Source organism: Paroedura picta, chromosome 3 (assembly GCF_049243985.1).
Source record: "Paroedura picta isolate Pp20150507F chromosome 3, Ppicta_v3.0, whole genome shotgun sequence".
NCBI classification, from domain to species: domain Eukaryota; kingdom Metazoa; phylum Chordata; class Lepidosauria; order Squamata; family Gekkonidae; genus Paroedura; species Paroedura picta.
In genome coordinates, this window is record NC_135371.1 from 117,528,114 (window position 1) to 117,555,627 (window position 27,514).

The following is a 27,514-nucleotide window of genomic DNA, read 5'->3' on the forward strand; positions in this document are numbered from 1 at the left end:
GAGCTTCTTGGTGGGAAGATGATAAGTAGTAGAAGGGACAAGCAAAGCTTGTCTGCTCCCAACAGCGATTCTGTATGTGTGATATAATTCATCTACCAATCTAAAGAAGCCTACTCTGCTCCCCAGCCATGGAAAGAACAGAAGAAAACTAAACTGGTGAGTACAGAAAGAGTGTGTGTGTTTGGGGTGGGATAGGTGAAAGACAGAACACAAAGAGGCATTGCTTTGGAAAGAGGGAGAGGCAGGGAAGTCAGAACAAATCAATGGAGGGAGCGAGCTGCCCTCCGTCCGCACTCGGAGCTCCCAGCACATCCATGTCTCTCAGAGGGAAGACTCTAAACAGATTCCAACTCTCATGCCAATGGGACATCTTTGACAGCACCACACTGGCTTGCCCAGAGTAGATGGGTCTTTCTGACACTTTGTTCCTAAAGCTCCTTTACACCAAGGCTAGGGCAACCATTCGCCCCTCGTCACTTGAACAGAAACAACGGAGCAGCTGGATGGAGCTTTCCCCTCCCCCAAGAACTAGAGTAATGGAGTTTCTATCAATAGACTGGATAATCCTTCTATTACCGAACAACACTGATGTCTGGGTTGAGCAGATTGGATCATATGTGACCTATGCAGTTTACCTGCAACTCTCCAGCTTTTCATGTGCCTTACCACCATCCTGATTGCTATCAAGAGGGACACACCCACTCAGAATTGAAGACCAATGGTGGCAATGAGCTAGATATTCTTGGATGTTCAAACAGGGTGGACTAGATCCTGTTTCTTTCTTCTCCAGTCAGAGAGATGCTGCAGGAGTTGCTAGATGCAGCAAAGCTAATCTGGGAAGCACTTGGCACGGGAGGGAGAGGGAGAAGAGAAGGAGAGCACATTTAGGACAAAAATCGGACAAAGTTCCATTTTAGTATCCCTGGACTGCCTATCAACCAATCACTGCCCCTCTCTTGCAGGTATGATTATTTATGTCCCCCCATTTCCCTAAAACAGGGCCTAAAGATCAGAAATAAAGTGTTTCTATCCAACAGAATAAATCCTTCATGCTAAAACTCAGTTGTTCTTACAGAGTTAAAATTCCTGCTGAATTTCATTTAATTGTGCTGGGACAGCATATAAAAGTCCCTCCCTAGATTGTTAAAAAAACCCATTTTTAAAGCCAGTCAACTTTTTAAAGTTAATAAAAGGAGCTTGGGGGGAAAATATTGATAAAATGACAGGGTCTTCCCACAAGGGAGGTGACAAGGGTGGGCCATTAACCCATTTAGTGCCGGTCTGAACACCAAAGTGCTACGTGGTTGTGTTTACTTCCTCTCCCCGCCCTCCCTGAAACACTTACAATGCCCCATGAAACAAATCTTTAAAGTTGGTGATGAATGGCAAAATATCCCCTTTCCCTTAAAAAAAAATTATATAAAGCCACCAATAAACTAGGGACTGTCTGATTAGGGTTTGTGTATGGACTCAAGACAATGTGTGGGAGGAAGGGAATTTGTTTAAAACCTGCCTGAGAGGGGCTGGGAGCCACCTTCTAGCTTGTGGTGGGAGGCAGGGGGGGGATGGCACTCAGGACTGCTGCCTTTCCCACCGCTGCAAAATGAACTCCCCATTTCACTTTTCTGCCCAAACAGATCCAGATGAACCCCAACAGCCTCCCACCTCTCAAAAGTAACATAGGCAAGGAACTCTGGCCCTCAGGGCTGATCAAATCCAGCCCTTCCTTTCCCTGGGCACACAAAGCAAGTGGCCTGCAAAGGGGGGGCTGGCCCTAAAAATCTGCAAACTCCTTGGCGCACTTCTCAGTGATGGAGACTCTGATTTCTTCTTCTTCATAGTCATCAAAGTTACTTGTGTCTCCAGCTCCTTTGCACTTTGGTATAAAGGGAGCTTCCACCTGCAGAGGGAAGGGGATAATGGGAAGAGTAATTATGGGTCATGTCTTCATGGGTTTATACCATTTGCTATAAAAACTGAGCTCCAAGTACAGCCATTAAAATAAGCCCTTTATTTTTTAAAAAGGTGGGGGACACGTGGATGTTGATCCAACCAACAGTGAGGACAAAACAATTGCACATAAATAATCTCAGTATTCCCACACCATTGACTAATGCAGTTGTGTGGCTACAGCCAAATTCATGAAGAAGGCCAGGAACAACAACAATATATGAAACCGTGTATGTTCAAAGGCAGCATGCACTGAGCAGAAAATGCTGAGGGTGACACGAGAAGAGCTGTTTTTGAACTTTCCGACACATTTTGCTTGTGGCTCCTATGATATTAGAACAGACAGGCATTTCAGCCTGCTCCATAAGCTACCTCTTGTGTTCTTAACCCTCTTCAAAATTGAAGCTTGTTACCAGCATGGATTCTGCAGCGGGCTAACTGGATTCTTGGCCCTTCTTGCAAAGAACTGAATATCCAGAGCTGCTGAAGGAGGGGGAGGTACAACAAGGGGCACACATTTCCCAGGCCCAGCTATGTGACCCTGAGAAGCCATGCTGTCCGATACCCTCCACCAAAGTTGGCGTTCTCAAGGTCTGTTCCTAGGAAATGATTGTCTTGCAGAAGTCCCCATGGGAGTGTTTATGTTGGTGCACTTATGCACTAAAACCACTAGGGGGTGGTGCAGCAGCAGTTACTGCGCATGGCAGGCAAGAGGAGGGGGGAATAGTACAGCTTCTGGTTTCCGGTTTTGAGACGTTTGTAGAAAATGCTTGTTTTGCTGAGTGAGGCTCAGCCCTTTCCAGCCAGGAGGGAGGACTAGCCGGTCAAATTCACAGCAGCCACTAGGGAACAGAATCCTTGGGCAAGGCAGATTTCTCAATCTTCTCAGTACTTTCTGGATTGATTGCCTGGAGCAACAGCAGAAGACCAGCCCACTATTAGCTATTTGGTGAGTCGAGTTTTCCTCCCACTCCTTAAGTGCTACCAGAATGCATGTGCTCGCTAGCCATGGTCCACGGCTCCTCTTTGTCTCCCACTTTCCACACCTATAACTCCCTCTGTTCAACTTAATCCTGCCCCCTTCATTGTTCTCTCCCAAAGTCTTTTTCCAATTTCCCCCTTTTTCTCTCTGCGCCTTGCCTTCCCCATTTATCCCCGTTTCTCTTTGCTTGCTCCTGTCCCCTACTGTTCCTTCACATTCAGCTGCCCTTTTCTCTTTCCCAGCTTTGATGTTAGTTATTCTATACAGATTTCTACTGAATTAAAATTAGATTTGAGTGATAAGCTGGTATCTGTGTTTTTGACTGAAAACAGAACTGGTAGCTATTACAAATGAAGACAGCAGAAGCTCTGTTCTCCAGCATTCATGGGGAATGGGGATAACTCCTTTCTGATCTGAACTGCCCCTTTAAGCTCCAGATGTCAGGGCAGGTGGAGCTCTCTTGCCTTCTGAGCCATACTTGGAAGAATTCAACTGGGGCTGTCTTGGCTACTGCCCAGCTGGCCCCACCATGCTCTGTGGCATGCTGAAGGGCTCCAGGTTCACAGCAGCCCACGCCACAAACCACACAGCCAGCAAAAGAACCAAATATTTTGTCCTTGGTAGGAACTTTGTCACCAACTAATGGCAAGCCGTCTTCTTGATATGTTCTACTTGATACGTTCATGGATAGGCCTTTTGCTGTAACAGACGCCTGTTAACCAAATTGTCCAGTAGTGTCATGTAACTGCAGTTTTTTTGCTACAATATTTTTACTGCAATTACAGAATCAGAATAATGGGTTCTGGGGAAAGGTGATATCTTTGAATGGAAACTTTGTAGAGATTGGGGAGGAGGAAAATGGGAATGCAACTGTATATATGCCCTGGACGTTTTCACAAATAAAATTAAGAGGAGAGTGTCAGGACAGGCAGCAGTGACAAGGTAAAGACACTCTGCACATGACTTGGATCATCTTCTTTTATTACAACACCACCAATGGATACCTTGGTCTCATGAAACTCCCATGAGAATATGTCCCTGTTGTCCTTTCATCTTTTTACCGACTTGCTCCCTTTCCCTGTCTTGCCTGTGCCATTCCTCAAGGACAAGTAGCAGCACATCTATTCTAACTGAGCACCTTGTATGTGTGCATCTGATTCTGAAAGGAAACCCAAGTGTGCAAGGAGGAGACAGCCCAGAGAGAATTTTTGTTCAGGCGCTCGCAAGGGCTCTTGACAGCCCCGTGAGCATCCCAAGATATGCTTCAGAATCGCATATCATGCATACCCTTTATTGCAACTGCATTCCTGGGAAACATTGCCTCACATACACTTTTCCCCAACACTGAAGCACCTTTTATGTAGGAGAATGTCGTTTATGTGGTTCAAGAAGCCAGTGTTTGCCTGGTGTGAGCAACAGTGCTAAGCCCCAGTAAGTTTCTGGTATTGCCTTTCTAGGAATATAACAGTCTAGGCAGCTACAACAAACCACTTCTACCTGTCTCCTCCTGCTCAAGCTTACCTTCCGCTGGTAGATGGCAATCCAATCGGTGGTAGAAAACCACTTGTGGTTCTTGATGTCGTTGACTCCATTTTTCAGGTTGCCGTAGCGTTTGGTGAGGTCCACCTGTAGCAAGTTACGCAACAGGTCTTTCAGGTCTGAACTGAAGTGGGATGGGAAGCGAACCTGAGGGGAAAGTCACAGAAGTTAAGAAACCATCTTTCCACTCTCCCAAAGAAATCTGACATTCATGATAGGAGAGAAGAAAGGGACATTGTTCCACAGGCAAGGATACGACAGGATGGTTGTCAAATGCATCTTACTGATTCCCTAGAATCACCGTTTCATTTTTACAAGGGCTTCTAAGTTCTCAGAGGCAGAAATCAAAAGGTTACAATGGCATTCATAAAATAAAGGCAAGCAAATGTTTCAGGGACCAAAAAAAGACACACCTTCTTCTTTTCCAAAGCTTGTCCCTATCTCTCCTAAGGACTCAACACACACTCTAGCAGTATGTCCTATGAGTTCTACTTCCCGCCCATTTTACCTCTATTACCTGGCTTTGTTTTAATTCAGACAGTCCTTACCATAACACAGGAAGTTCTGCTAACAAGCTTTAACATGCTCATACCTGTTCTAGTATGCTGTATACCCTCTATCACAAATATAAGATTTAACTGATTTATCAGATCAAATAATTAAGCATTTGTATAATGCATGTGACTGCTCTAAATGATTCTGCACTTGCTGAACTATGGAGGCTGTCTTTTCTGTTACCCGAATTGAAGTGTTTGCCATAAAATGAATCAAGCTGTAAACCAAGAGCCTGGGCGATTCACATAAATTACCTCCAGTTTTCAAAGTGTTAGTAGCAGCTGTGAGGAAGGAGTAATTTAGACTGGGGCTACGGTGAGTGGAGGAAAGATGTAATCCCTACCCCCAAACCGTTTTTCTCAATGCAAATTACCATTTATCCCATGGTGAACTATATCCTCAGGGAGGTAGAAAAGACAGAATGATTTGTGGGATGGGGATTAGCCCACCCTTCCCCACATACCCTGGCCCAGAAGCCAGTCAAGGCTCCCTGCAGCTGCTACTAACAGTCTTAAAAGCTGGAGGATCCATTCAGAGTTCTTGTGTAACGATATCTGGTCTGGAACAAAGCCTGCATTTAAGGAAGAGTATGGCTGGTTTGGCACAACAGCAGCTGGAAGGAAAGAATTAGCGCAGTTTTTAAAGAAGCTATAAGCATTCGGCAGGCAGTTTCCCTTTCAGTGCTTCTCCCCTTGCCCACTCCCAAAGTCTACTTTTGTAAAGCTTGGGAGAATTAAAAAAGCAAAGAAAAGTGGCAGGTAGGCTAAGCTCAGGCCAGTCAACTGCATCAGATTTCAGAAGCTAAGCTGGGTCACCTCTGGTTAGTCTTTGGATGGGAGATCCCCAAAGAAGTCCAGAGTTGCTGTGCAGAGACAGGCAATGGTCAGCCTCCCCTGAACATCTCTTGCCTGGCAATCCCTGTGAATTGGTTGTGACTTGATGGCAAAAAAGTGTGTGTGTGTGGGGGGGGGGAGACACTGCAAATAACTCTGGCACCCTCCACACTTGCGTCTAGCTTTCAACTCTAGTGAACTCATGGTTCTAGTGGTTGAAAGTGGATTAGATGTCTGAGAATAGCCAGAGTTCCTTTTTTCTAAGAAATGCTGAGTAAACAGCTTTGCTTACTATACACTTAAATTTAGCTCTACACAGTCATGGTCAAACTATAAAAAAAATAACAGGCTGTAGATTCCCATGGACAGAAATGCCTCTGTTTAAATGATGAACTGCAAATTCAGTTACACACATGCTTTAAAAAAGTAGTTGTGATTATTGAGGACTTAGGAGCCTTGTTCTTAAAAACTGTACAGTGGTTTACAACTCTTAGGCTGTGGGCACTACTTCCTGAATCCTTTTTCAGGTTGCAAACTGCCGTGGCTTGTACACTCAGCACCTACAAGGAATCCTGAAAGAAGAATGACTGACACCCAGATCCCATTTCTGTTTTAAGCAGGGCATCGAACCTTAACTTACAACCTCTTCCAAAGGCCAGCCATCACCTTCTGCCAGTGATGGCTGTACTACCATCCAACTCATCTAGTTTTCAATCCCAGGCATTCTTTCTTGGCCTGCTTCCATCAGCCAGGCACTAAAGTCTACCAGGACACATCATTCCCTTCCGATCACAGGTGTTTGTGTATATTAATTTTTCTGAGAAGCACAACTGACTGAGCTCCTAATGGCCTCACTAGAATGCTTATTTGCCAGCTAACTGGAAATATCATGAATTAAAAGCATAGTATAAAGCAAAGCTCTGGTATACTTCATGTTACTGCAAGTATTTAATGAGAATGTCACAGGCTCAACAGGGAAGGTAGTTACCCCAAAGGACAATTCCGAACCACCCTCCTAGCAATTTAGGACATTTATTCAACAAGTACTACATACTCTTAGCAAAAGAACTTCTAAGTAAACTTTCAAGGCTGCTAATGATTACAATAAAACAATGATTTATAAACTACTTATAACAGCCAGCAGGGTAAACAATAGCTATGTGCTAGCATAACCCCAAGACAACTCACTGGCCAAGCCCACTTCTGAAGGCATTTCAGGTATGCAGCACACACCTGCACAGGTTTCAATTCAGACGAAACAATGGCAGTTGTTTCATGCCACAAAGTGGCCTGGCTCAGCATAACAAGAGATTATTCACACTCTGTTTACTCCCCAACAATGACTGTGTGTGCTTGGGAAGTGGGGAGATATGCTGGATCAGTGCCACTCCTAACAGTGCTCTTATTTCCAACAGAAAGTAGCATGGATAGTTTTAGTGCAGCAGAAATCCAAGCAGAACACAGAAAAAATTCCTAAGGGAAAGAATGGGGGAGAAGATGGGTTCAGAGGGAAGTCTCTCCAATGCCTAATTCTTATACATTTAATATTCATTTATTTGGCTTTTTTACCACCTCTCCCCACAAGTGAACTCAGGGAGGCTTCCATCCTTATCCATGGTTCCTCTATATATTTGTGAAACAGACAGGGGGGTGGGGGTGGAATGTGTCTGGGTGACCAAGTTGGAATAGGGCCAACCAGGGTGCTGCCAGTGTTGCTGTCTGCACCCTGATTGGCCCTACCTCTACCGCTCCCGCCCTCCCTCCCTGGAGGCTAGCCACGTTCCTCTCAGATGCACCAGAGACAGAGAGAGACACACAGAGCCCTGCCAGACCGAACACGAGCCCTCATTCCCTCCTATTGCTCCTGCTGTGAGGGAGGCAGAGACAGACACACAGAGAGCTGCCCCAAGCTGCTGACCAGCCTTGCTTCCCTCATAAGAACGAGCCCTAATTACCTGCTATGGATCCTGCTGCCACGGAGAGAGAGACACAGAGAGAGTCGCCCCTTCTGCAACGGAGGGAGAGAGAGACAGAGACAGAGAGCTGCCCCAAACTGCACACCAGCCCTGCTTTCCTCCTAAGAATGATTCCTAATTACCTGCTATGCCTCCTGTTGCGAGCCACACCGAGACGCACAAAACTTGCCATCCCCTTGAATCTTCACAGAATCAGCCTCTCTGTCAGATGGCTATCCAGACTCTGTTTAAAATTTTCCAAAGATGGAGAACCCACTACCTCCCAAGGAAGCTTGTTCCACTGAGAAACCGCTCTAACTCTCAGGAACTTCTTCTGGATGTTTAGACAGAATTTCTTTTGCATTAATTTCATCCCAGGAATAAACAGGATATGTAGAATATAACAATAATCAGGAGATACAATCTGTGTACTAATGGCTATGCAACATCAGTATATCTGATGGTAATTGGAGACTCCCTGCTAAGAGGAATGGATCACCATGTGGCTGGGCCCGACCCCCTAACCCGAGAGGTGTGTTGCTTGCCAGGGGCGAAAATTAAAGATGTTTCAGAACGGCTGCCCAAACTCCTCAAATCTACGGATCGCTACCCATTTATGATGGTCCATGTGGGAACAAACGACATGTCCCTGAATACCATCGCTCCTATTAAAAAAGACTATCAAGATCTGGGGAGGAAGCTCAAGCAAATGGGGGCACAAGTGGTATTCTCTTCAATCTTGCCTGTCAAGGGAAGAGGAATGCGTCGGGAGAGGAAGATAATGGAGGTGAATCACTGGCTGCGTAGTTGGTGCCGGCAGGAGAGATTTGGTTTCTGGGACCATGGGATAGGCTTTCTTGAGGAAGGCCTACTAGCACCTGATGGACTGCACTTATCTAAACTGGGGAAGAATGTGTTTGGCAGGAACCTGGGGAGATTCATCAGGAGAGCCTTAAACTAAAGCCACAAGGGGAAGGAGACGATCAACATAGGGAGTGTATGGAAGGAAAACAATCGGGGGCAGCCCAACCAGCAAGGCCAGCTCATAGGGAACCAAAAGTAAAAGGATTCAGATGTCTTTATACTAACACCCGAAGCATGGGCAATAAAAAGGAAGAGCTGGAACTTCTCATGCTGATGGAAAGGTATGATCTAGTAGGCATCACAGAAACTTGGTGGAATGACTCTCATGACTGGAATGTAATGGTGGATGGATATGAACTGTTCAGAAAAAACAGAATAGATCAAAGAGGTGGAGGAGTGGCACTGTATGTGAGGAAAGGGCTTACCTGTCACGAAATTCTAGTGAAGGAGAGCATATCTACAGTGGAAAGCATCTGGGTGAAAATAAGCGAGGGGAAAACAAACAGTGTGGTGGTTGGTGTCTGCTACCGACCGCCTGACCAACGAGAGGATGTGGATGCTGCACTTTGTGAGCAGCTTGAGAAAATATCCAAGCGGCAGGACCTTGTCATCATGGGTGACTTCAATTTCCCAGATGTGTGCTGGGAAACAAACTCTGCGAAGCGTCCTCAGTCATGCAACTTTCTGACCTGCCTGGCTGACAATTTCATTTATCAAATGGTAGATGAACCCACAAGAGGTTCAGCCATACTGGACTTAATACTGACCAACAGGCAAGAGTTGGTGGATGAGGTGAAGGAGGTGGGGACCCTAGGGGGAAGTGACCATGTCCTCATAGAATTCCTTTTGAGATGGGGAGCCAAGGAAGCTTGTAGCCAGACGCAGATGTTGGATTTTCATAGGGCAAACTTTAATAAACTCAGAGACATGATGAGTGTCATACCATGGACGAGAATGCTGGAAGGGAAGGGAGCATGTGAAGGGTGGGCGCTACTCAAACAAGAGCTATTGCATGCTCAATCAATGACTATCCCAGAAAGACGAAAACACTGCAGGAGCTCTAAGAAGCCTATTTGGATGAACAGAGGACTTCAAGAGGAACTAAGAAAGAAAAGGAAAATGTTCAGGAAATGGAGGGAAGGACAGACCTCTAAAGAAGAGTACCTACAGGTTACTAGGCACTGTAGATCAATCATCAGAAAGGCCAAAGCTGAGAGTGAGCTAAGATTGGCCAGGGAAGCCCACTGTAACAAGAAAAGATTTTTCAGTTATGTGAGAAGCAAACGTAAAGTAAAGGAGGCAATAGGCCCACTGTTGGGTGCGGATGGACAAACTCTAACGAAAGATGCAGAGAAAGCAGAAAGGCTTAGTGCCTATTTTACATCTGTTTTTTCCCACAGGTCAAAGTGTTTAGGCACATCTAGAGATGGCCGTAGCCAAAGGATAGTGTCTGGGTGGCAGGTTAACATGGATAGAGAGGTTGTCGAGAAGCATTTAGCTGTACTGGATGAGTTCAAATCTCCTGGTCCGGATGAAACGCACCCAAGAGTACTCAAAGAACTTTCCAGAGAACTTGCACAGCCCTTGTCCATCATCTTCGGAACCTCTTTAAGGACTGGAGATGTCCCGGAGGACTGGAAAAGAGCAAACGTTATTCCGATCTTCAAAAAAGGGAGGAAGGATGACCCGGGAAACTACAGACCAGTGAGTCTGACCTCTGTTGTGGGGAAGATAATGGAGCAGATATTAAAGGAGCGATCTGCAAACATCTGGAGGACAATTTGGTGATCCAAGGAAGTCAGTATGGATTTGTCTCCAACAGGTCCTGCCAGACCAACCTAGTTTCCTTTTTTGACCAAGTAACAGGTTTGCTGGATCGGGGAAATTCGGTTGATGTCATTTACTTGGATTTTAGTAAAGCTTTTGACAAGGTTCCCCATGATGTTCTGATGGATAAGTTGAAGGACTGCAATCTGGATTTTCAGATAGTCAGGTGGATAGGGAATTGGTTAGAGAACCACACTCAAAGAGTTGTTGCCAATGGTGTTTCATCAGACTGGAGAGAGGTGAGTAGCGGGGTACCTCAGGGCTCGGTGCTCGGCCCGGTACTTTTTAACATATTTATTAATGATCCAGATGAGGGGGTGGAGGGACTACTCATCAAGTTTGCAGATGACACCAAATTGGGAGGACTGGCAAATACTCCGGAAGATAGAGACAGAGTTCAACGAGATCTGAACACAATGGAAAAATGGGCAAATAAGAACAAGATGCAATTTAATAAAGATAAGTGTAAAGTTCTGCATCTGGGTCAGAAAAATGAAAAGCATGCCTACTGGATGGGGGATACGCTTCTAGGTAACACTGTGTGTGAACGAGACCTTGGGGTACTTGTGGATTGTAAACTAAACATGAGCAGGCAGTGTGATGCAGTGGTAAAAAAGTCAAATGCCATTTTGGGCTGTATCAACAGAGGCATCACATCAAAATCACAAGATGTCATAGTCCCATTGTATACGGCACTGGTCAGACCAACCTGGAGTACTGTGTGCAGTTCTGGAGGCCTCACTTCAAGAAGGACGTCGATAAAATTGAAAGGGTACAGAGGAGAGCGACAAAGATGATCTGGGGCCAAGGGACCTATGAAGATAGGTTGAGGGACTTGGGAATGTTCAGCCTGGAGAAAAGGAGGTTGAGAGGGGACATGATAGCCCTCTTTAAGTATTTGAAAGGTTGTCACTTGGAGGAGGGCAGGATGCTGTTTCTGCTGGCTGCAGAGGAGAGGACACGCAGTAATGGGTTTAAACTTCAAGTACAACGATATAGGCTAGATATCAGGAAAAAGTTTTTCACAGTCAGAGTAGTTCAGCAGTGGAATAGGCTGCCTAAGGAGGTGGTGAGCTCCCCCTCACTGGCAGTCTTCAAGCAAAGGTTGGATACACACTTTTCTTGGATGCTGTAGGATGCTTAGGGCTAATCCTGCGTTGAGCAGGGGGTTGGACTAGATGGCCTGTATGGCCCCTTCCAACTCTATGATTGTATGATTCTAATGATACTTCCTACCCTCTGAAAGCAAAAAGTTCTGATGTCTTAACCCTAACAACTGTTTTCCATGTGTGGGTACAAGTAGCCATAGCCATTACATTGCTGGCCAAACTCTGGGTGGCAGTAAAGTCACACTTTAAAATAGCAATATTCAGAAATCAGCAGGGGAAACTTAGGGCTTTCTGCACATCAGTCAAAATAGCGGCATGTATCCTGAGCACAAACGTTCTCACTGTATGTGAGAAAAGTGCTTACCTGTCAGGAAATTCTAGTGAAGGAGAGCATATCTACAGTGGAAAGCATCTGGGTGAAAATAAGCGAGGGGAAAACAAACAGTGTGGTGGTTGGTGTCTGCTACCGACCGCCTGACCTATGAGAGGATGTGGATGCTGCACTTTGTGAGCAGCTTGAGAAAATATCCAAGCGGCAGGACCTTGTCATCATGGGAGACTTCAATTTCCCAGATGTGTGCTGGGAAACAAACTCTGCGAAGTGTCCTCAGTCATGCAACTTTCTGACCTGCCTGGCTGACAATTTCACTTATCAAATGGTAGATGAACCCACAAGAGGTTCAGCCATACTGGACTTAATACTGACCAACAGGCAAGAGTTGGTGGATGAGGTGAAGGAGGTGGGGACCCTAGGGGGAAGTGACCATGTCCTCATAGAATTCCTTTTGAGATGGGGAGCCAAGGAAGCTTGTAGCCAGACGCGGATGTTGGATTTTCGTATGGCAAACTTTAATAAACTCAGAGACATGATGAGTGTCATACCATGGACGAGAATGCTGGAAGGGAAGGGAGCATGTGAAGGGTGGGCGCTACTCAAGAGCTATTCCATGCTCAATCAATGACTATCCCAGAAAGACGAAAACACTGCAGGAGCTCTAAGAAGCCTATTTGGAGGAACAGAGAACTTCAAGAGGAACTAAGAAAGAAAAGGAAAATGTTCAGGAAATGGGGGGAAGGACAGAGCTCTAAAGAAGAGTACCTACAGGTTACTAGGCACTGTAGATCATTCATCAGAAAGGCCAAAGCTGAGAGTGAGCTACGATTGGCCAGGGAAGCCCATTGTAACAAGAAAAGATTTTTCAGTTATGTGAGGAGCAAACTTAAAGTAAAGGAGGCAATAGGCCCACTGTTGGGTGCGGATGGACAAACTCTAACGGAAGATGCAGAGAAAGCAGAAAGGCTTAGTGCCTATTTTACATCTGTTTTTTCCCACAGGTCAAAGTGTTTAGGCACATCTAGAGATGGCCGTAACCAAAGGATAGTGTCTGGGTGGCAGGTTAACATGGATAGAGAGGTTGAGGCATTTAGCTGCACTGGATGAGTTCAAATCCCCTGGTCCGGATGAAATGCACCCGAGAGTACTCAAAGAACTTTCCAGAGAACTTGCACAGCCCTTGTCCATCATCTTCGGAACCTCTTTAAGGACTGGAGATGTCCTGGAGGACTGGAAGACAGCAAACGTTATTCCGATCTTCAAAAAAGGGAGGAAGGATGACCCGGGAAACTACAGACCAGTGAGTCTGATCTCTGTTGTGGGGAAGATAATGGAGCAGATATTAAAGGGAGCGATCTGCAAACATCTGGAGGACAATTTGGTGATCCAAGGAAGTCAGCATGGATTTGTCTCCAACAGGTCCTGCCAGACCAACCTAATTTCCTTTTTTGACCAAGTAACAGGTTTGCTGGATTGGGGAAATTCGGTTGATGTCATTTACTTGGATTTTAGTAAAGCTTTTGACAAGGTTCCCCATGATATTCTGATGGATAAGTTGAAGGACTGCAATCTGGATTTTCAGATAGTTAGGTGGATAGAGAATTGGTTAGAGAACCACACTCAAAGAATTGTTGTCAATGGTGTTTCATCAGACTGGAGAGAGGTGAGTAGCGGGGTACCTCAGGGCTCGGTGCTTGGCCCGGTACTTTTTAACATATTTATTAATGATCTAGATGAGGGGGTGGAGGGACTACTCATCAAGTTTGCAGATGACACCAAATTGGGAGGACTGACAAATACTCCGGAAGATAGAGACAGAGTTCAACGAGATCTGAACACAATGGAAAAATGGGCAAATGAGAACAAGATGCAATTTAATAAAGATAAGTGTAAAGTTCTGCATCTGGGTCAGAAAAATGAAAAGCATGCCTACTGGATGGGGGATACGCTTCTAGGTAACACTGTGTGTGAACGAGACTTTGGGGTACTTGTGGATTGTAAACTAAACATGAGCAGGCAGTGTGATGCAGTGGTAAAAAAGGCAAATGCCATTTTGGGCTGTATCAACAGAGGCATCACATCAAAATCACAAGATGTCATAGTCCCATTGTATACGGCACTGGTCAGACCACACCTGGAGTACTGTGTGCAGTTCTGGAGGCTTCACTTCAAGAAGGGCGTAGATAAAATTGAAAGGGTACAGAGGAGAGCGACGAAGATGATCTGGGACCAAGGGACCAAGCCCTATGAAGTTAGGTTGAGGGACTTGGGAATGTTCAGCCTGGAGAAAAGGAGGTTGAGAGGGGACATGATAGCCCTGTAAGTATTTGAAAGATTGTCACTTGGAGGAGGGCAGGATGCTGTTTCTGTTCGCTGCAGAGGAGAGGACACGCAGTAATGGGTTTAAACTTCAAGTACAACGATATAGGCTAGATATCAGGAAAAAAATTTTCACAGTCAGAGTAGTTCAGCAGTGGAATAGGCTGCCTAAGGAGGTAGTGAGCTCCCCCTCACTGGCAGTCTTCAAGCAAAGATTGGATACACACTTTTCTTGGATGCTTTGGGCTGATCCTGCGTTGAGCAGGGGGTTGGACTAGATGGCCTGTATGGCCCCTTCCAACTCTATGATTCTATGATCTAAGGGAGTAAAAAATTCTCCCTTGTAGTTGTCAGCTTGATATCTTTGTTACTATTATTAAATTTCTATATTGCCACTCCCGGCTAGGACAGCCCATGGCAGTTTACAATAAAAATATAAAACCATTATATTTTATTAATATACTAATTCTTTGTATTCCATCATCCAATTCCATCATGTATATGGCAAGCAGCCAGTTTTTAGCTTGATTCCAAGCTGGAGAGTGAGAATAATCTTCCAGAACTAGCATGTTATGTTGGCATAAGTAGATCCAAAATATTGGAGGATCAGTTGAAGAGCAAAGCTGACTATGTAAGGAAATACTGTGTCTGAAGAAGAGTATCGAAACAAGCTAGAAACTGGCTGCTTGTCACATACATGATGGAAATGGAACAAAAAGAATTAGTATATTTGTGATAAAGAATATCCAGCTGACATCGACAAGGAAGGGATATGGGGGAGGTCCATTTCCTTTAAGCAAAGAGAGGTTAGTCTTCCTCCTCACTTCAGTGACCCGGATGGGGAGGGGAAGGGAGGAGGGACCTGGGAATGAAGACAAGTGCCATATCATCTGAGTCCAAACTTGGTAGCTGGTTAGGTTTGTGGGCATGCCTGCCAACACCTCCTTATAAGAGGGAGAGATGGAGGAAGTGAATCCTGCCCTCAGATGCTACAGAAAGACCCACCAGACAAGGTTGAAACTTTGCCAGGTTCAGATGGAGGAATCTCAGCCTGCCACACCCTCAGTCCTGCAGGCTGGGATCAGAAGCTGCAGCAGAGGCCCTGCAGCCACCAGCCTTGCCCCTGGGGTCACCGCAGCTCTTGGAATGCCAGAGAAGGCAGGCCTGGAGGGAAGTGCAGGAGCAGTGCTGTAGTGTCCAGCTGATCACATACTGGCTTTCCTTCAGCAACAACTAAAACAGCAAACAGCTACCCCCACCCTCCCGGCCACCCGGTGGGGCAGTACTGCCTACACCGCTCCTTGTGCCCCAGGGAAAATCCCAGTGGGTCCACCAGAGAAGGGGTGTGTGGGTGGAAGAATTCCTGATTTTCATGGCCTGGTGCCAGCTGTACACTGATCTTTGAGCCCTGGATTTTCCAGATGAAAAGACCCCAGTCTGCTTCATCCTAAGTCTCTTGAAAGGGCAAGCAGCCAAGTGGTATATTCTGCTCCTGCCCAGCCAGCCTCTGCTCCTGAGTGAACTAGCTGGCTGGCATAACCCACATGAAGACTGCATTTGCCAAACCCCAGAAAGCAGAAGACATGGATTTGTTGCCTCAGGTCAAGGGTGTCTGCCTATACCATGGTGTCTGCCTATACCATGGAGTTCCAGCTGCTGGTCCAGGACATGGCTTGGGATAAAGCAGCACTAATGGACCAATTTTCAGATGCCCTAGCTAATGAGATTCTAAACATACTGGTTCAAGTCAATCCCCCACCCTCAAATCCTCATAGTCTTGGGCCTTCACACTGACAGTCATTTGGAGGCCAGGAAGCAAGCTCAAGGTGAGGTTCCCAGTTGTGTGGTTATCCAACATCTGCCAGCCCTACTCAACCATCTTCCACCAGTGTTTATGGCTATGGGTGAGGGTGAGCTGATGTAGCTGGGGGCGACTTGCCCTTGGCTGATGGCAAATAGACACCAAGCCCAAAATCTGTGCCTCTACTGTGGTAGTTCAAGCATTATGCCTCCAATTGCACTGAGAAGAAGAGATCCCATTCATAGGCAACGAACAATGTGACCTGGGGCATGATGCTGGGCCTAGTGGTCTCGCTGACCCCAGCACTGGACAGCCCCTGATCCCTGGATCAGGTCCCATTGCAACTCACCCTGGTGGAGGCCGTTGATGGCTGCCCTCTGCTTTCCAGTAACCCGGGAGGCTCAGTTGCTCACCTTAAAGGTACAACACCACCAGGAACAGCTCTGTTTTCACCTTGTCCATATGCTCTGTTTCCCCAGTGTGTTGGACCCACTGTTATCCGATGGGTCCACCAGGAGCTTCATTTCCAGGAACCCTGCCCACACCAAATCTCATCAGTTGTAATGGAGGCTATCCCTTGTCCACAGTTGTTTCTCACCCCAGAAAATTATGCAAACTTTGCAGATGTGTTTGACAAGAATGGGGATGATCAGTTTCCCCCCTCATCAACCATACAACAGCTGAATAAGCTTGTATGCCCTGCCCGTGCCTGAACACACTGCACTTTAGAAATTCCTAGCAAAACCCCCTGCAATGTGGATTTATCCATCTGTTCACATCTCCAACACTGGCTCCTGTCCTGTTTGTCAAGAACTAGCATGGACTACACCTATTGCAATGATCACCTGGCCCTGAACCAGATCACTGAGGGAACAGTATCCATTGCGACTGATGCCTGAACTAGAGCTGGCTTTCTCAACCAGGGTTTCATGCAACCCTGGGGTTTCTTGATGGAAGGGTTTCCTGAATGGGTAGAAGTTAATTATTTTTTTTAATTTGTTATACATTTTTGGGTGATATGACCATATACAGTCATGTGGAGCCCCTCCTCCCACAATGGCCAATGATAGGCAGGTGGAAGTGGAGGGACCCCAGGTAGGCATGTACACAGGCTTCCCAATCATATTCTGCACAATTGAGCCATTTCTGGGGTTTCTCGAAGCCTGAAGAATATTTCAGGGGTTTCTCAATGGTTAAAAAAAGGAGAAAGACTGTCCTAGAGCAACTGCATAGAGCTACCATCTATACTAAGTTGGATCTCCAGGGGGAGGCATATAACCTGGTGTGTATTTGGCAGGGGGATGAATGGAAGACGGCATTCAGTCCCTGATATGGGCAATATCAGTACCTGGTCATGCCATTTGGTCTCTGCAACACAGTGGCTATATTCCGAAGATTCATGAATGACATGTTCCAAGACCACTTGGATCAGTTTGTTGTCTTCTAAATAGATAACATCCTGATCTACTCCCATGATGCTGCCAGACATCGTAAGCATGCTTGTGCTATCCTACACTGCCTCAGGCATTGAATCATAGAGTTGGAAGGAATCTCCAGGGTCATCTAATCCAACCCCCTACACAATGCAGTAACTCACAACAACTACCTGCCCACCCACATTGACCCCAATTTCATGTCCCAGTGATTCCCCCCCCCCCAAAAAAAAAATTACATGGGTATTCAAGGAAGGATCAAAAGACAAAAGCACTGACACATCCCTTCCAGCCCACCCACTCACTGTCTAATTAAGTTCATAAACTCAGCATTTCTGTTAGATGACTATCTAGCCTCTGCTTAAAAACTTCCAAAGAAAAAGTCATCACCTCCTGAGGAAGCCTGTTCCACTGAGGAACCACTCTGTCAGGAGTCTTTTCTGGATGCTTAGCCAAAAATTATTTTGAATTAATTAAACCCATTGGTTCTGGTCTGTCCTCTAGGACAACATAAAACAACTCTGCTCCATCTTCTATATTATAGCCCTTCAAGCATTTGAAGCCCTGGTTGTACACCAAGCTGGAAAACGTGCACTTAGTCTGACTTCTGTGGAGTTCCTGGGCCATCATATATCGCCACAAGGTATCTTGATGGACCTCAAGAAAGTGGAGACAGCGTTATGCTACCAGGCTCTGCAGAACATTAAAGATATCTAACACTTCCTAGGGTTTTCCAACTACTGTAGACAGTATCTTGAACTTTGTATCTCTTGCTGTGCCATTAACCAGATTACTGAAACCTCAAGAGCCATTCCAAAGGACCTCAGAAGCTCAACAGGCATTTCAGGTCCTGAGAACTTAGTTTTCCATCAAGCCCTTGCTCCAATATACTGACATTGATTTGACATTCATTGTAGTTAATGACACCTCCAATTTCGATCTTGGAGCCATTCTATCACAATAGAAGACCCTCACAGAGTCACTTCAACCATGTGCATACTGATCTTGTTGGCTGGTGCCTGCAGAACAAAATTACACCATTTTGAAGAGGGAGCTGTGGCCATTAAAGCAGCATTCAGTTTGGAGAAATCACCTCAAAGAGGCTCAACAGCAAATGCAGATACACATGGATGCCCAGAACCTTGAACATCTCTAGAAAGTGCAGAGATAGATCGTGTGGCCACTGTTCTCCCCGTTCAACTTTACTGTCAAGTACATTTCCAGATCCAAGGAACAAGCGGGTAGATGCTCTCTCTCAAAAGCTGGGGTAAGCTACTGGCCACCATCCTCCCACTGGAAATATTTGCTGCTTTGCCTGCTGCAGCCATGCACAGGAAATGCATCCAGGGACTGCACCAGCAAGACCTCTCTGCACAAAAAAAAAGCACACCAGGTACTTGGGAACACAACCAAGAAGATACCCACCCACCTGGGGTTTGGCTCACTTCTACCTCCAACACATCTTCTAGCTCCATGGACTATCTAAGCACCTGATCTCAGAGTGGGGAATTCAGGTCACCTGTCAGTTGTGACATATCATGCATTCTCTTCTGGGTACACAGGTTCACTTGTCTTAAGTTTGTCAGATTGCCAGACAGAACAGACAAAAGCCATGTTAGAGCAGTATTTACAGTGCTATACTAGCTATCAACAGAATGACTGGGCCACTCTACTGTCTGTAGCAGAATTTGTGTACAACAATGCTATGGACTCATCCATACAACAGATGTCGTTTATGGTAAACTACTAGAAATTAAGCCCGCTGTAGAATACAGCAGGCGCTAGTGGATGGGGAAGAAGAGTGTAGAAAAGGATGGTAGAAGATGGAAGGAGGGAAGGGAGGGAGAAAGGAGGGCAAGGGGTGATTGAAGGGATGGATAGAAGGGAGAAAAAAAGGAAGGGAGAAAGGAAGTAAAGCAGGAAGACAGGAAGCAAGTGAGAGGGAGAAACAGAGAGACAGGAAGGAGATAGAGAAATAGAGGAAGTCAGGAAGGAAGAAGGAAGGCATGCAGGGAGGTAGGTGGAATGGGATGGGACGGGCGCGTGCAAGGGGTCCGCGAGGGGGTGTTGGAGAGTTGCGAGGGGGTGAATTTGGAGGGGGATATGGGGGAAGAGCGTGGTGTAGAGAGGGGTGGCTGCGTGGGTGTTTAGGGTGGGGGAAGGGGTGGGGGATCTCCGGGGGGGGGAGATCGTGGTGGGTGAGTGCCTGTCTGTGTGTGCGTGTTCGTTGGCGTGGAAGTGGCGGCAGCGCAACAGCGGGACTCCGGTGCGGGGGGGGGGGAAGATCGCGACAGGGGAGTGCCTGTGTGTGTGCGTGTGCGTGTGCGTGTTTGGTGGCGTGGAAGCAGCGGCGGTGCAAGAGTGGGACAGCGGGCGCTAGTGGATGGGGAGGAAGAGGCCATTCTCTGACCCCCTTCCCCCCCACATCCTTGGCCATCAGCAGGGCGAAAGGAGTAGGCCTGGCACGTCTCCGACACACCGGGCCTGCTCATTTAGAGCTGCTGAAGCCATCTCCCGACCCCTTCCCCCCCCCACACATCCTTGGCCAGAGACGCGCCGGGCTTGCTCCTTTCGCCATGCTGAAGCCATTACCCGACCCCCTCCACCCCCGGGCCTGGCTTCCCAGGGCTGGCGGGGCAGGGCGGGCCAGTCTGCGCGGCCCTGAGGAGGTGGGTGGTGGGCTGGAAAGGAGCAGGGCCGCTGCATCTTCAACACGGCATCCCTACTCCTTTCCCGAGTTGGAGAACCCGGCCGGAGGACTCACCGTACTGGTAGCCTTCTTTGTCTGCGCAGCGACTCCCCAGCCAGGCCAGGCCAGGCTGGGCCAAGCAGCCATTGGGGCTCCTGATTGGGCCCTCCGAGTTTTTATCTTGGACAGGGCCCGCCCTTTCTCCTCACACATTGCCCTTACTCTTTTATTACTACCGCTCTGCAGGAGCAGTTGCAGATACAGATGGTCTCCATCCACATTTCTTCCCTTGGACAACTTCCACCTCAGCTGTGCCCTCAGCCTACATGTTCCAGCAGGAGCTAGAAATCAGGTCCTCTGGGAACAACTGCAGCAGGCCAAGGAAGTTGATCAAAGGCACCAACATTGTGAGAACCTGAAGGTTCAAGATCTGATATGGTTGTCTATCTACAACACGAAAAACAGGCGGTTCTGAATAAACGTACTAACAGAAAAAAGGGAGAACCTATCCCACGCTATCAAAATCAGTATATAATATAATATTTATACAATACTCCTTAATATTAAATCCAACAGCAAAATGTGTCTTGTCTCTGTTTTAATAATTAATGAAGCAACCAGAACAGACTCTAGATTTGTGCTGTTTTCAATGATGAACTTTCATTGGTGGTTGTTTCCTCCTGGTTTGTGTTCCTTAGGTTTGGATGGACCTGATGACTTAGGCACCTGCCAGACCCTGGACACTAAGGGCCTGTGTACCCCTCTCTGCTGCCAGAGATATTCCCTAGCAGGGCTTATATAGCTATTAGCCCCTACCATCTTTTAATTTTGAAGTGGAAGAGGTATGTTGCCCTTTCATCCTTCCGCCTTCCTGTGATTACTTCCCCAGTTGATCAGGACAGTGAATGCATGGAAGGAGAAGTAAGAATTCCTGACTGTTTAATTCTTTGCACCTCCAGGAACTTGGTGATTTTGTCTGCAGTCAGTTCTTTCTAGCCAACTAGGCTTTATAATGCAGCTGTAGCCAGGGACAGTACCTTCAGATTTTGCCCCTCTGGTGTGTCCAGGTGGTATAAGATGCCAACAGTTGGCAGGGCTCTGTTGTTGGTTTTATTTCTTGGAATGAGTAGTAGAAGATTTCATCCCTGAAGGCAGTATTGGTTATTTTACGCCATGTGGATTTTTTCATCCCTGATCCAGATGTGCAGGGAGTGGGAAGGTATGGCAGCAAGAGAAGTGCTGGTGATGCTCACTGCATGTTCAATCTCCATTTCATCTGGGCAAGTGTGAGTGGTGTGGCTCTATTTTAACCTTGGTCTGTGGAATGCCAAGTCTCTGACCTGTTATCTGAAGAATAGGTGGACTTGGTTTGTTTGACTGAAATCTGACTTGCTGAATTGGATGTTGTCAGGTTGGCACAACTGGCACCAGCTGGGTGTAAGGTTATTTGCCAACCAGAGGATGGAAGCAGGTAGTAATTCTTTTCTGTGAGTCTTTATTCATCAGTAGATGCCTGTCACAGATGCCAGCTGTGGACAGGTTAGGGATCCTGCTGATTTGCTGTCTCCTGGCTTGCAAGTGGAGTGCCTTGCTGAGTTGATGGAGATAATCTCAGACTTGCTGTTAAAGACCTCAACGATTATTGTTCCCTGGGAATTTCAACAACCATTTCTGCACAAAGAATCTGTTCCTGGACAGCCTTCGAATGTTGGTGGGTTTTAGAGCCCCCTCCACATGACGTCACTTGCATCCTAAGGGTGTCCAGTAGTTGGATTGAGTTTCGGCCATTTTTAACGTAATTTTGGAAATCACCAAAACCGGATTTATATCCCTAAATCACACCAGTGAGCAACCAGTGTGCAACCAGGAATAAGCCTGTATGGAGGGGGAAATGTGCGATAGTCTCTGCAGTGTTGTCCCAACCTCCCCTCCATTTCCTGTTCCAAGTCATTTTTTTATTGACATGGTTCATGTTGCAGCACAACCACCAACCTACACTGTCAAAATTAAAATAAAATCTTCTTTACAGGGTCCATGGTCTTTTGGGGATTAGGCAGGCAAAACAGAGCCCCTTTTCTGTTTTCTGGAGATGGGGAATGAGCTGGGAAAAAGGGGGGGTGATCTAGCATCCTTCTCCCAATTATACAGGGTCTGAATGCTTTGATTTTAAGCCAACCATTAACACAAAATGTCTTTTTTGGCTCCAGGGACCATGTTCAATGTCTCAGAAATCCACCCAGAGAGAAATAAAGTCCAAAAGAACAGGAATCCCAAAAGGGGGGCGGGAATGCTGTATTATTCTGGTATTTCTCCATAGCAATGTGACAGTGTTGATTTTTATTTAACAAGCAACTTGATTTTTATTTAAAATGCAACTGTGTTGCATTTTACACCAATCGTGGTGTTTTACACCACCTGTGCTACATTTTACACCAGCGTGGTGTAGTGGTTAGGAGTGCAGACTTCTAATCTGGTCAGCCGGGTTTGAATCCCCGCTCCCCCATGTGCAGCCAGGTGGGGGACCTTGGGCTCGCCACAGCACTGATAAAGCTGTTCTGACTGAGCAGTGATATCAGGGCTCTCCTCTTCCTCCTCCTCCTCCTCTTCCTCTTCTTCTTCTGGCATTACTGCATAGCAACGCGGAAGTGTCTTTGCAGGGGGAAATTTCAGTCCACGAGAGAACTGCAGTGCTGTAATTGGTGGCTTGCTGTGATTGACAAGCCAGGGAGTGGAAGGAGAAGTTTGTTTTGTTTTTCTTTGCAGCCTCCTCAGGAGAAAAAAGGCACCATGGGGCAGAGGGAAAATGTGGGAGGGGTCTCCCCGTTAGGACGGCTGCAAACGTGAGATTTACCATCCACTCACGTTTTACCCCTCTGTGTGGAAATGGTCAACATATATGCTGAGGCTATCTTATCAGGTCATGTCCTTTGATGAACGACCAGACCACTGAGAGGATGAACACAACCAGCCGATTCTGGCTTCTAAAATCATGCTGGGAAAAGGTACTGATCTAAATTTCTCACTGAGTGTTCTACTAGGCTCTTGGAGGAGGCAGTTATTAAATCTTTGCCTTAAAAAATAACCTTCATTAGCTAAGAACAAGGCTGCGAATCTCCAATTTACTTTTTCTGGGAAAGGTAATATGGCATGTAGTGGTGGAGCAGCTCCAGGAGTTCTTGGGTGACACGTCTGCTCATAAACCCATTTCAGTCTGGCTTCAGGCCTGCCTTTGGAACAGAGACTGCTTTGGCTGCACTGATGGAGAATCTTAAGTTAAGGTTTGTTTGCTTGTTTCATTTTCTTTCTTAAAAAACAAAAACAAAATTCAAGGGAAAACCTCAAGATCCAGCAATCAAATAGTATTTTTCAAAAGGTATACATAAAGTAGAGACCAAAATCCAACAACAGGGGGTAGCAGATCTATGCATTCTAAAAAAAATCCAAATATCAAAAAATAAGTCCATATGTAATTGTCATCTATATGCCATGTGATCAAATACTGATAAGAGTTCTCAAGTCCTCAATGCACTGATTAACCTAAGATAACTCATTCTAGTATTGTGATACAATGTTGTAATACAAATCTTTTAAGGGCACAGAGGGTCCATTTTTATTGAGCATCAGAGGGTCTATTTTTCATTGACAAATCTATCAGCCTCCAGGAAATGGGCAACTAGTTGAAGCATCCTCAAAAACCAATGAACAAATACAACATTGATATAATAACATCTTCCCAGATAAAAATGAAAGACTGGACCAGCCCTAAGGATATATTTAAGAGATGTGTACTGTGAGGTACAAAGGTGCTGTGGTACGGCCAGGGCCTTTTTGGTCCTGGCCCCTACCTGGTGGAATGAGCTCCCTGAAGAGCTACGGGCCCTGCGGGAGCTTTCGCCATTCTGCAGGGCCTGTAAGACGGACCTCTTCCGCCATGTTTATGGTTGAGGCCGGCACGCTAGGGAAGAGCTTGCCGCCCTGGTGGACAGTGGGTGAGTTTTCTTATTTTTAGTCCGCCATTTTGGACATCTCGGGAACTGTTTGTAATTATATATTGTGTGATTTTATTGGGGTTTTAAATGTGTTGGAACCCGCCACGAGCCATTGGGAGTGGCGGGATAGAAATTCAATAATAATAATAATAATAATAATAATAATAATAATAATAATAATAGAGTGAGTGTGGCGGAAGACTGACGACGAGGTGGCAAAGACATCTCATTGCACGCTTATGAGGGCATATGAGATGGCGGTGAAAGCAGCGAAGCATGATTACTTCGCTGCGGAAATCATATCTGCTAGCTCTCGCCCAGCACGATTGAATAGGGTAGTTCGGTCTCTTACTGCCTTCAAGGAAGGGTGCCCAAATAGTAGTAAATTGGACTTAGGCTGTGAGACTTTAGTGGGCTTTTTTGCCGATAAAGTCTTGTTGCTCTGCTTCCCTCAAATGCTCAAGGCAGCAGTGGTTCATCCCCAGCTGAAGAAACCATCGCTGGATCCGCGGGACCCTGCCAGCTACCGCCCAGTATCACATTTTGCGTTTCTGGGCAAGGTAGTTGAGAAGGCCACTGAGGACCAGCTCCTGGCATTTTTGGAGGAAACTTCGGCCCTGGATCCATACTAGTGTGGCTTCCATCCTGGCCATGGGGTGGAGACTGTGCTAGTCGTGCTGATGGATGATCTCCAGCGCCAATTGGACCAAGACGGATCGGCCATTCTCGTGTTATTAGATCTATTGGCCGCTTTTGATGTGGTCGATCACAAGCTATAGGTCCGCCACCTTGCAGGGATTGGGGGAACAGCCTTGAAATGGCTGACCTTTCTTGAGAACAAGTGCAGAAGGTGGCAGTAGGGGAAGAGTTGTTGGACCACTTTGTGATTCCGTGTGGGGTACCTCAAGAAGCGATACTCTCCCCTAACCTTTTTAGCATCTATATGCACCCTGCAGCCCATTTGGTCTGGAGCTATGGGCTGCAATGTCATCAGTATGTGGATGACACGCAGCTCTATCTCCTGATGGACAGCTGGCTGGATCTCCCCAGAGGGACATTTGCTAGTTGTTTGGAAGCAACAGCTAGATGGATCAGGAAGAGTTGTCTGAAACTCAACCACTCCAAAACAGAGGTCCTATGGCTGGGCAGAAGGGAACAGGATCAGGAAGCGCGTCTTTCCTGTCTGGATGGGGTGGAACTGACATCTGCACTATTGGCCAGGAATTTGGGGGTGATTTTTGATGCTTTGATGCCTTGTTATCTATGGAGGCTCAGGTCACGAAGGCAGCCTGGATGATGTTTTTCCACCTGCGCCAGGCATGGCTACTAGCGCCCAACCTGTCATTGGAACATCTGGCCACAGTGATCCATGCAGTGGTCACTTCCAGGCTAGACTTCTGTAACTCGCTCTACACGGGTCTACCCTTGTCTTTGACCCGGAAACTGCAATGGGTACAGAACGCAGCTTCACAGGTCCTCACCAGGTCATCCTGGAGGACTCATATCCAGCCGTTGCTGAGACAGCTGCGCTGGTTGCTGTTTCACCCCTCCCCTGGTTCGTGGACTGGGTGCTAGACTGTGTCCGGAACTATTGGGCAATCTACTCCCCCTGAGTTACATCATAAGTAATATTGACTGCATACCATACTGATGCCACAAGCTGGCTGTGCTGGGAGATGTAATAAATAAATGTAATAAATAAATAATTAATTAATAGGTAGACATCAGCTAAGAAAATAACAAAAATTCATAATTCTAGTCCATTAAAGTTGGTCAAGGAAGAGCCATCACAATTCATACTGTCAGATCTTTCAGGGATCTTTGACACAGTTGACCATTCCCATCCTTATCCAGTGACTGAAATATGGAGTTGATGTTAAGGGAGTAACACTTTAGTATGTTTGGTTTTTTATGTCCCACTGGACAGAGCTTCAGAGTCAACTAGGTGGGGAATATACATATACATGCACACACACACATACATACAATGCTGCTAGATGGAGATTGGCATTTTAGAGTAAGGTGTCATTAATATACAGGTAACATCTAGCTCTGTTTCATTCTCCAAGCCTTCAGATGCTTCTGTCTCTCATTCTGAACTAGTGCTTTGAGGCCATGGCCAGACAGTTGAAGCAGAACATGCTCAAGTGGAATCCAGACAAGGCAGAGGTAATGATGATAAGGAAAATTGATCTAAAGAGGTTGGATTCATCTGTAGTAGAGTTGGCTTTTGAAGAGCTGTTTGAAAAATATACTGGCCAAGAGTGCTTTGTATCAAATTGCTTCTGGTTCACCAACTCTCTCCTTTCCTAGACTCAGTTGATTAAGTCACGCTGATTCACGCTTTTATTAACACTGTAGTTAGAGGGCTACCCTTGAAGACAACCTGGGAACTGCAGGTGGTTCAGGGTATTGCAACTTGATTTTTTTTCAGGGGCTAGGCTTTTAGCTGAAGGCCAGTGATGGGTGGCCTCTCTGCAGTCTGGACCCATCCCTGTCAGGCAATTCCACTATTCTTGTCATCCCCAAGCTCGTGGTCTTCTCCTTGCTAAATTCCTGCAATTACCGGCCCGGTAATTCCTGCAGTTTGAGGCCCGGGCAAGCTTCTTACTGTGGGGGGGGGGGAGAGGGAAGCAGGGCCGCGCATGCAATCGCCCTCCCTGCTGCTGTCGGTCCCCAGCCTCAAAAAGGTTGGGGACCACTGTCCTAAAGCATCCAAGAAAAGTGTGTATCCAACCTTTGCTTGAATACTGCCAGTGAGGGGGAGCTCGCCACCCCCTTAGGCAGCCTATTCCACTGCTGAACTACTCTGACTGTGAAATTTTTTTCCTGATATCAAGCCTATATCGTTGTACTTGTAGTTTAAACCCACTACTGCGTGTCCTCTCCTCTGCAGCCAATGGGAACAGCATCCTGCCCTCCTCCAAGTGACAACCTTTCAAATACTTAAAGAGGGCTATCGTGTCCCCTCTCAACCTCCTTTTCTCCAGGCTGAACATTCCCAAGTCCCTCAACCTATCTTCATAGGGCTTGGTCCCTTGGCTTATGTTTGATGCTGACTGTTACAACTGTTAATGTTAAAAATAATTTTATGTATGTTCTATTTAACTGGTTCTATGTACACCCCCCTGAGACATCATAGTGAGGGGCAGTATATAAACTGAATAAATAAATAAATAAATATGATCCTGTGTCTTTTATGAGGCCCCACTGGGAAGAAACTCTGAAGCATAGAGTATTATAGACATAGGCCTGGCATTCCACACTCAACTTTAATTGAAAGCCACTTCAAGAGGTAGCACAGACATGTCCTCAATACATTAAATTAATAATTA

The 27,514-nt window shown here is 46.3% G+C and overlaps 1 protein-coding gene across 5 annotated transcripts in view; it reads right to left on the reverse strand.

The window, feature by feature from the left end:
* Positions 1-1,217: 1,217 nt before the first annotated feature.
* PRKACA (protein kinase cAMP-activated catalytic subunit alpha) overlaps positions 1,218-27,514 on the reverse strand; it is an 89,184-nt gene continuing 62,887 nt past the window's right edge. For all 5 annotated transcript variants that reach the window (XM_077327346.1, XM_077327347.1, XM_077327345.1 and 2 more), the window contains 2 exons: positions 4,454-4,618; positions 1,218-1,900 (listed from right to left, as the gene is read on the reverse strand). In XM_077327346.1, coding sequence (XP_077183461.1) covers positions 1,775-1,900; positions 4,454-4,618 — 291 coding nt within the window. In that variant the 3' untranslated portion in view covers positions 1,218-1,774. The remainder of the gene's footprint in view (positions 1,901-4,453; positions 4,619-27,514) is intronic.